Here is a 10,054-nt window from a genome sequence, read left to right as displayed (position 1 = left end):
ACACACACACACACACACACACACACACACACACACACACACACACACACATCCTTTCCGATCTGAGACACTTAATATGACAATGATATCAAATGATACAAAGTACACTAAGCATGCAGCAGCATAAATTTTAGACTAAAGCTTCAAATCATTAATCCTTACACTAGTGTTTGTGAGAAGACGTCTTCAAGAAAGAGAACGTTTGCTTGTGGGAACATTTTTAAGCTGCTGCGTAACATACACAGTAGTGCATGTGTTTGGGTCAGGGGCCGGAGGACAGGAAATAGCACTGAAATTGACCGGTCTGTGGAGAGCGACCCAAACACACACACAGCTGCAGAGAGACAGTCAGTTCAATCACACTTTAACTCCAGGATAATAAAGACTTCTGACAGTATGCGAGGCTCGAACCTTGAACTCTGGCCCAACAGTGTTTGCTTTTAGATACTGTTTTATACGGCAGACTGATGACAGACTGAGAGCAGACAGTAGCGTGACATTACTTTACACGCATATCCTCATAGTTTATATACACCTGGCTGAAGCTCTAAGATTAAATAGTACAGATCATAAACTTGAGTTTTGCTTTAGTACTCTCCTTAAAAAAACAGTAGGCTAATATCTAAATTAACTGGTCAAATATATTATTTAACATCACTCAACCAATCTATATACATTCATTTATATCAGCAACATTTTTATGAGTAAAATCAGATAGAAATAGCTCTTTAAGATAACAATTGCAGGTTACCACTTTTTGCAGGGTAGTTAACGGATTAGATTTCATAAACTAACAATGAACAGCAATTTTTTACAGCATTTTTGGTAACACCTTACGATAAGGGTCCATTTGTTAATGCATTAACTAACAATGAGCAATACATGTATTACAGTATTTTTATTAATACAGCTGTTCACTGTTAGTTAGCTACAACTACTGATTTTAATAATGTATTAGTAAATGTTGCAATGGACATCAACTAAGATTAATCAATGCTTTGAAGTACTTTTCAACGTTAGTTCACGTTAACTAATAACTAATGTTAAAAATGAAACCTTACTGTAAAGCATTAATGGTAATTCATACATTTACTATTGTGTTATTACATAACCATATACACTGTTATATAAACATGATGCTTGTTCATAATTAATTATGCAATGTTAATGTATGCAATGCAAAAGACACAAATGCATGTAGAAATGAATATTAACCTAGAATAATAAATAATGTAAGCTTGTTGTTTCAATTATTACTTGTTTATTATTTGCGATCACTTAAGTCAGGTTAACCATACCTAATGTAAACGCTGTAAAAGATCATTTGTTTTTGATGCAAATGTCAATATGAGCTTCTTCAGGGCAGTATGAAATAAAAATCCTGCAGCTGCTAAACACAATTTTACAGTCTGCAAGCAGAGGGCAGATATCGAACCACTTAACTTAAGTCTAATTTATGAGGTGAAAAGGTTGCAGGGACTCAGGCCACATCAGATTTATAATAGGACTTGCCCCGGCTCTGGGATTTACTGCAGACTCGTTACATCATCTTCACACGGTCGCTGCTGCTGTGCTGCCTGAGCAACCCTACGCTATGACAGCAGAGGGTTTGTCCACTTTCTCCAATCAGTGTACTCCCCCTTTACCCTTTATCTGTCTCGTTATCACAGCAGAGCTCTCTCTACTTGAAGAAACTGATAACTAATGATCCACTCTCCTAGCTGTGCAACACTGATATAATAGTTCTCGCAGTGCATAGGTGCTATCACATTAGAGAAAGCCCAAGAGAGAGTGCTGCTTAGTGAGAGGAAACATGATGGGGTTTCTCTACCTCTCACATATATTTCTTCATGAAGATTGCATTGATTAAATGTAGCCTTAATGAGCCAAATTACCTTTACGTTGTATTTGTATTTTCAGTCATACTTGTCTCATTCACTCTGACAGTGTAGTGAGTTCATCGACCTCAGATGAATCTACAATGTGCTGCTGCCAAACCATACACCAAATGCTGTGAGATAATTAACTCACTGTGCAATAACTAATAGTGCAGAGAGAGAAATGAGAACAAACACTTAAACACCAGTCAACACACAATTCTACACTGATATAGTGACACATTCCTAGAAGAACCATGAATCATTTGTTCTTTGTATTTTGGTAGTGATAGTTAAAGGGGGTAATAATAACAATAAGCACATTGTATTCAGCTCATTATTGCTTTCAGACAAAGGCCTACTGATGACAAGTGTGTACACTGGCTGTAATGCTGTAGAAATAGCGCCACCTTGTGGCCATTTATGAAAAAACCCAGACACATGTTGAATACATTTTCTTTAGCTAGATTGATTGTGAAATCTGTTTCTACTAACTCAACTGTTTAAACCAACTCAGTCATCTTTGCCTTTTGGGTTAAAAAAATGTAATGTTAAAAAATGAGCTGAAAAGCTTCAGTTTTATTGTTGTAAATCTCAAGGTTTACTTTTAGTGGTTTGCCAAAAAGAGTCACGCAATCATTAAATCACCTCACATTGCTATTAGACTTCAGTTTGCTTATATTTCAAAATAAAGCCGTGTTATAAATATAAAATGCATTACAGATGTCTATATATCCGTATGGAGACAGAGCCTTTGTGCTTGTGTTTGCATTGTGACCCAAAACGTAGAGCAGTGTGGTTTACAAAGGCTGGTTTTATTAATTTATTTGCTGTTTTGTTTAGTTGCCATAAAAGCAGTAACCTTGATTTGTGGTAATGGATTAGATTGAAATCAGTGATATACTCGGTGATTCAGTTGTAAGTCGCTTTGGATAAAAGCATCTGCTAAAGGAATAAATGTAAATGTGTGAATATCAGGATGAGGACTTGCATGATTTTCACATTGTTCTCTGAGAGTGCTTTAATATTGTGGGAGTACTACAATAATGCTCCTATTCACATTCCCTGTGAAAACAAAGGAACGTTATAAACTTGTGTATTTTCAGTATATTGCAGGCATATAAAGAACAAGCGGGCTGATTTCACTCACCGTGACAAAACCAAGGAAGCTGATGGAGGCATTGAAGTGGAAAGCAATGTCATTCTTGTCAGTTGGCCCAGTCTTGAAATGTATGTAAAATCTGCATGGAAGTAGAGGCATTATGTTAAATGATCAGAATCACAATAATTGCTCATCTCACCAACCTCATGAAGAATTGAGAGGTGAAATAAAAGAACTACAACAGATCATGTATTATTTAATATTTAATGCAAGGCTGGGTCTCTCTTGCATGTTTTGGTCCAGTATTAGTATAATAATAATATTGTGATGCATTAAGATATATTGTACTGTTTACTGCAATATGTATCGTATCGTGTGGCCGTTACCTAAGCCTAATTCAGTGCATATCGGAGGATTGGTTTCTTACACAAGATCAACGGAATTAGGGGTGATATGACCAAAATATTATATCACAATACGAGTAATTTTCATTTTAACGATATACATCACAATATAGTTATTTTTGATACCATAGAAATGTCATAATTCTTGTCTCAAGTGTCAATATCACAAAAAAATAAAATAAAAAAGTTAGCGATTAAATAAGAAGAAACTAATTACAAGTAATGTGACCAAAAACTACAGTAGAACAAATAAATAAGAAATGTCACATGCATTGTATAAAGTAATCAAATGTTGCTTATTCAAGTTACAAATGTGATTTAGTCAAGAGCAGTGAGAGATTTATTCTTGTTTGTGTTGTTTGATTAACATGAATGACAGACAGCAGGAATATTAGACTGCTGTCACTTTAAGAGCTGCCCGTATCCGATATACTGTTACACACGTGTTTTCTTTTTCATCTGTTTGCATTCACTTAAGACCGAAATGACTGTTTATGAAGATACTTGCAAAGACGGGCATTTTGACACATACAAGTGTGTGTATTAAAGCGTTCAAGGCCTATAAAGCGGAAAAAATACTCCCACGCTCTGAGCACCGTCTGCACATGTGCGCGCATATAGCCAAATGAGTTCTCTTTCGCTGCTGATTGCGTTTCAACGCGATGTGAAACAAGTGATTTAAAAAGTGTGCAAATGTAGCACAGCAATGTCACATGAGCGTGTAACAGCGATAGAGACAATAGTCGAAAATCTCTACCGGTTAATCGTGTCTACCGGTATATCGCCCACCCCTAAACGGAATTGTAACTTACCGGTCAGCATTAGTAGGAATGATTCCCTGCACATACAAAGCCATGCCTTCTCTCAGTCCTCCTGGAATTGGGGTCACATAAGGAAGAGTCTGTAAAAGCACAAGAAAATAAGCATCAGTCCTAATCTTGAGGCAGGGTTTGGATTCCTTAAAATGGAAATTTGAAATACAGTGATGTTTAAAGTGCTCATCAGAGAGTTTTCATGCGCCACTGTTTCATTAAAGGAATAGTTCACCCAAGAATGACAGTTCTGTCATCATTTGCTCATCTTCATGTCATTCCAAATCTTTTGAAAAAACAACAACAGAAGATATACTAAAGAACTGTTTTCCCCCATACAATGAAAGGAAGTAGAAAATGAGATTCACATGGCTTTGGAATGACGTGGAGAAGAGTAAATGACAGATTTTTTTAAGTGGACCATCTCGTTAAGTGTTTTATTTTATTGTGCAGGAAGAAGTCACTGTAAAGGCCAAAGTATACTTTGTTTTTTATGCGTACACGAAGGTCCGCGTACAGTGCGCAAATTTCGTCACCAGAGTAGTATGCGTGTACTGTACGTGCACCATCCGATTTCTGTAACCGTGCACATGCACATTGACTTGGTTTTGCACTAATCAAGGTAGCAACACTGGCCATTGTTTCACAGTACAATGCTAAAGAGACGGAGCCACAACAAAATAGCGGAGACTGCAACAACAACACATGCCTGCATTGAAGCGCTTGTCTGAGAGGGTTATGAGAGAGCCGCAACTTTAGTTTAAAAGAATACAAAGACATTTTTATGGTTCATAACTTCTGGAGAAAAATACAGCAGATGCTGGACAAAGATGAATCTTTCTAGAGCGCATGTGTCGACCGCTTGCGTTCGCACCCATGTTGGTGGCTGTTCAGGACCATGCAGTCGCTGCTGAACTGGGGCCTGATTTGAAAGGCGATGTCGTCTCCTTCAGATTCACCACAAAGCTGCAATGATCAAAGACAACGTGAAGGAGTGAACTAGTTACTCAAACACACTTGCATTTCTAGCTACAAGTGTCTAGTCATGAACAGAAAGATTCACCTCTCACATCCAGAGGGAACAGATCCCTGAATGACGATGGCTTTCCCAGCTTTTAGTCCTCCAGAGATACGACTCACATAAGGGACGCTCTGCATAGTAAATATAGTATTCTGCATGTTATGATAAGTGTTACAGCTGACTTAAATACAACTTCCCCAATCTCTGAAAATGCACAAGTTAATTTAGAAAGCTATACTACATGTCAGGAGTGTAAGTAAGACCGAGAGATCACTCACGAAGCTGGAGATGGTCTGGAAGCTCGACTGGAACGCTGACTTGAATGTAAAGCTCATGTTGTCGGTCTGACGGGCTGATGCACAGGTGGATTATAGATTCAGGATGAGCCTTGCAGGTGGTGGTCTTGGTTTTATACTTTCAGTAGGAAGGAGTGGTCTAGCCTTCAGGGATTTTTTAGCCACAAGGCATTTCAAAATAATGCAAAGAGTTCATTTTGGCTTTCTCACAACAGTTTTGCCCAAAGCCACATTGTGCATCAGTGCTCAAAGCTTAGAGGCATTTTACAGTTAATCTGAGCTGGCATTTCCATGTCTTTTCTGCATGTTTATTGGAGTTCATAACAATTAACCTCATAGTCACCTGTTGTCCGAGTTTTGCCTATAATTACAATGAGCTGTAGTTTCTTTATTATTATTATTATTTCTTTTTGTGTAACTTTTTTGTAAAGTTGTAAAATAGCTATTTATATAACAACTGTAAAAATATAAAAACAATCATGATGCATGCATGTTCCTTCATCTCGGCCTTCACAGTAATCCACATCAACCTAGTATTATGCATCAGCTATCCGATGTTTCAAAATAATAGAATATCCATCATGCATTTCCTTTTTTTTCTACATTTGGCAGAAACAATGGTACTGTTCCAGCCAGAGGGCAGACCTCCGACTTTGATTATCAAATGCTTTGCTCAGTTAGCAGAATTCTCACAAGGTCATAAAGTGAAAAGCACGAAAGGCAACATGCAGGATCAGAACATAACACTGTTTTTAGGACTCTTTATGCACATACACTTCATCAGATCATCACTGAATGGACGGATTGCCAATAAATGCCACTTGAACACTGTCTCTGAGTGGCAGCCGACTGTAACTTTTGCTCATGCTTTACAACTTCCAACACTAATGATTATCGACTATAAAAATCACTGTCAACTATTGTGTGTGGTTTCGGGCACTGACAGTTCAGTGTGTCCGTCTAAATAAATTTGGCTAAATATAAGGTTGTAGAAAAAATAATAATAAAAGACTTTTTACACAGATAAACAGTCCAGTAAAACTTGTCCATGTCACAAACAGTTGATCATTATTTAAGACTTTTTTTTCTGTTAACTGAATTACATTTGAGACTTGCTTATCCAGAAAGGTTACATTAATTTGTTGCAAAGCATATGACCACTTAAATTATACGTTTGCATATATTTGCAGTTTGTGTAACACCATGTTATGCTTTTTGGTATGCTTGTGCATGTGCACAGATTTGGAAAACATTTGCATAACAGCATAAGGTTTTATACTTCAGTGCTTAAGTATATTTGATGTGACTTAGATGGTCTTCCCCGTAGTGCTCTTCATAAACTAAAATGTTGGTTATTTCTTTGCTTAACATGCTGTCAACATGCCAGTTCAAGCATAATTAGATAAGTAATAAAATGAGAAATCTGATGGTGTGGTGGAGGTTCATCGGTTGTTTCTATTTAAATCTTAATTGCACTGAAAATTTTCGTTTAGTGTGAAAGAGCCTTAAGAAAGATCCTAACATTTGAAAGCCTTGGATTAAGAGCTTTCTGCTTGGTGTGGATGTGCAGTACAAATGAAGATGCAATTGAATACAACACAGTGTTGCTATTATTAATAGGTTGCTAATAAGTTGTCAATATGATCATTCATTTTTGGCTCTAAGCTTGCTTCATATCAAGTCTAAATGCCACTGACAGGAACAAATGATTTGGTTTATTGCTTTATGCAAGCTATGTTAACTTCACAGTAACGGAGATTCAGGTGCATGACAGTAATTTACAGTGTGTTATAAAAACGTTACTGCCTATGAAAGATACTGACATTCTGAAATGAGACACTGAAATTCTCACAAAACTGAAGATAAATGATTTTCAGCCAGCCAACATTGGTGACAGTAGAACAGAAGACCTTCATAGTCCTCAGTCTTTCTTTATTTGCAGGATTCCTCAGAAAGCTGAAAGTGTGCATCAAGGTTTTACATCATACACTGAGAACATGTGAACATGTACAGAGAGCGGACACCCATTACATGTTTGAAAAAAGTATTTTGACTGTTTTAGAGACCCATTACTGAATTACACAGAATCGTCTAGTCTTTTCACCAGGGACTTGCTCAAAGTATCCACTAGGTGGTGGTTTTTACCTGAAAGTATACAACGCTCACACAAGGAGATTGTGTCTTTGCCCAAGAACATGCCTGACAAGTGTTTTTAGATAGATTAAAATAATTTTGAATGTAAAAAAATGATCATACGTGACAATAAACAGCAGCCATATCTCACGAAGGAATGTGTGAGTTTACAGACAGACAGATTTGAAGGAACACAAAAGCAGAACTTCTGAAGAATCTTCACGCAGCTCTTTTCATTACAAGGAATTGAATGGACCGTACAATTCTTTCATTCATGAGTTACACAGCTGACTAGAGGGGAAGATTATCAGCGAACGACTGTAATTATAGCCTGTTTATCATCGAGGGGAAAAAAGCAGTTTGTACATACTACTTTTATGGTGCTTTTTTGTCATTTTGGAGCTTACTGTGAACTGCGAAACACAGAAAAGACCTGTGTGATCATTCTTTAAATTGAAAAAAAAAAAAGAAAAGAAACAACTCAAGGGTGAATAAATGTCAATTTTTGGTGAACTACTCCTTTAAGACAACACTTGAATACTCTTCTCTGATACTCCATCTACATGCCAAATATTCGGTCCAGTCATCGGCCAAATGTGTTTTAGCCTTATATAATGCAGCCGGTTTGCATGACTTTGATGGAAATAGGAATTGACAAAGGAGGACAGTAAGCCGTCGGGTGGGTACTTAGAAAGCTTCTTGAAAGTCGACGATGATCCTCATTTTAGCTGCTCCGTTTGAGCTCTTAAAAGTCCCAGAGTCAACCAACCGGTAAACCAATGCCTTTTAATTCAACTCTAACCGAAACATGATATAAAAATGCTGAGTTAAGGTTGCTGGAAATTAAGTTCTGGCTATGAAAATGTTGGGATGTGAAGTCGTCACATGTCTTCGCCCATCAGCAGCGGCTGCAGGAAGAGTCCAGCCGTACCCAGAACACACACGAGGACAAACACCCAGAGAAAGATCCTGACAATCACCATCGCCACATACTTCCAGTCGTCCTGGACCTTTAAACACAAGGGTTGGAAGAGCAAGACATGAACTCTGGATCATATTTGATATGCAGATTTCTCTGCTGTTTCACACACAATTTCCTGAGTTTTGTATCCAGTCAAATCTCTTTCAGTGTAACTGTACCTGTTATAAAGATCTCACTGATTTATATTACAAGCATCAGAATTTCATCATATAAATATCAGCATCTGCACCAAACTGCATATTTTTGCTCAGTTTAAGTCTCTGATTAAAACTGAGCTGTTTTTTCCTCCATATTCTCACTGTATATGAGCCATAAAAGCCTGATGGAGCAAATATGATACTCAACGAAAAGCACATACGCAAACTGTCTAAAGGTCACATAAACTGTTCCATTTAATACATTTTCTGACTATTATTTCCTAAGTCAGGCTTTACAGAGCTAAAGTGAACACACAGACGACTCATACAGACTAAGTATGCAGCTGATAGAGTTCAGCACTCCACAAGCAGAAACGTGCTTTATTTTTCTCCTTGCAGGATCCCCTGCTTGTTTAACACTAAATACTGAAGACCTAGGAATAAAACGAGTCAACAATAACAATGAATTATGGATTGATTTGAAGTCAGTTCTCTCACCTCCTTGGCCTCGTTCTGTAGCCTCATGTTTTGGGCGATGTACTTGACGCTCTCTATGGCGTCTCTGACCTGTGGAGACATGCACAGAAACCCAGCGTCCAGAGACTCAGAGCTGGAGCACGGACTCCCTCCGTCTTCTGCTCCTGCGCTGGAGACGTTAGTGCCTTGTTGCTTCCCCAGGCATCGTCCGTCTCGACACAGAAAGCCAGGCGCCGTCTTAGACGAGGCCTCGCTCAGGTTGGTGAGCTCAGAGGAGCACAGCAGCAGAGGAGCCCGGCGCGAAACATTCGTCTGTTTGCTGGAAACCAGACCTGGAGCGTGAAGAGCGCAGGATCTGGTCTTCCTCTCCGGCTCTTTCTCAGGCCGAGTCATGAACATGACCCGAGGGAGCAGACCGAGGAACACTTTCCGAACCCAGCCGGGCATGGTGTGCGTCTTAGGCGTGCGGTAATGCACATTGAGCACAAACACAGTGATCACGATGGACAGAGTCACAAATATCATGGTGAAGAGCAGGTACTCTCCGATCAGAGGGATGACGAGAGATGTGGACGGGATGGTTTCGGTGATGACCAAGAGGAAAACAGTGAGGGAGAGGAGAACGGAAATGCACAAGGTCACCTTCTCACCGCAGTCGGACGGGAGATAAAACACCAGAACGGTGAGGAAGGAGATGAGCAGACAGGGAATGATTGCTGTTTAAGGGTTAATGAACAGGAGGAGGTCACAATGCTCTTTGCTGTATGAGTTTTTAATTATTCCTCTTCACATGATCACTCTCTTAACAACTTA

General features: G+C 38.6%; 1 protein-coding gene and 1 long non-coding RNA gene across 2 annotated transcripts; both read right to left on the bottom strand.

The window, feature by feature from the left end:
- Nucleotides 1-2,661: 2,661 nt before the first annotated feature.
- LOC107711358 (uncharacterized) lies at nucleotides 2,662-5,578 on the bottom strand. The gene is made up of 6 exons (XR_001636695.1): nucleotides 5,495-5,578; nucleotides 5,259-5,347; nucleotides 5,070-5,161; nucleotides 4,196-4,284; nucleotides 3,028-3,118; nucleotides 2,662-2,942 (listed from the first exon to the last, which is right to left on the bottom strand). It is a non-coding gene; the product is annotated as an uncharacterized LOC107711358 (long non-coding RNA).
- A 1,877-nt stretch (nucleotides 5,579-7,455) lies between these two features.
- LOC107711357 (neuronal acetylcholine receptor subunit alpha-3-like) lies at nucleotides 7,456-9,802 on the bottom strand. Its single transcript, XM_016516342.1, has 2 exons — nucleotides 9,263-9,802; nucleotides 7,456-8,655 (listed from the first exon to the last, which is right to left on the bottom strand). The coding sequence occupies exons 1-2, from the start codon at nucleotides 9,764-9,766 to the stop codon at nucleotides 8,527-8,529; spliced, it is 633 nt and encodes a 210-aa protein (XP_016371828.1). The 5' UTR covers nucleotides 9,767-9,802; the 3' UTR covers nucleotides 7,456-8,526.
- Between the last annotated feature and the right edge of the window lie 252 nt (nucleotides 9,803-10,054).

The sequence above is a fragment of the Sinocyclocheilus rhinocerous genome, unplaced genomic scaffold (genome assembly GCF_001515625.1).
Source record: "Sinocyclocheilus rhinocerous isolate Xijiao unplaced genomic scaffold, SAMN03320098_v1.1 scaffold1499, whole genome shotgun sequence".
Classification (NCBI taxonomy): Eukaryota; Metazoa; Chordata; class Actinopteri; order Cypriniformes; family Cyprinidae; genus Sinocyclocheilus; species Sinocyclocheilus rhinocerous.
The sequence above is the reverse complement of the archived record's forward strand: the minus strand, read 5'-3'. Positions and strand labels throughout refer to the sequence as shown.

Coding starts and splice junctions, on each gene's coding strand:
- LOC107711357 (XM_016516342.1), bottom strand. CDS start 9,766: ATGATATTTGTGACTCTGTCCATCGTGATCACTGTGTTTGTGCTCAAT. Junction 8,656..9,262: donor TACAGAACGAGGCCAAGGAG/GTGAGAGAACTG, acceptor TTGTGTTTAAAG/GTCCAGGACGACTGGAAGTA.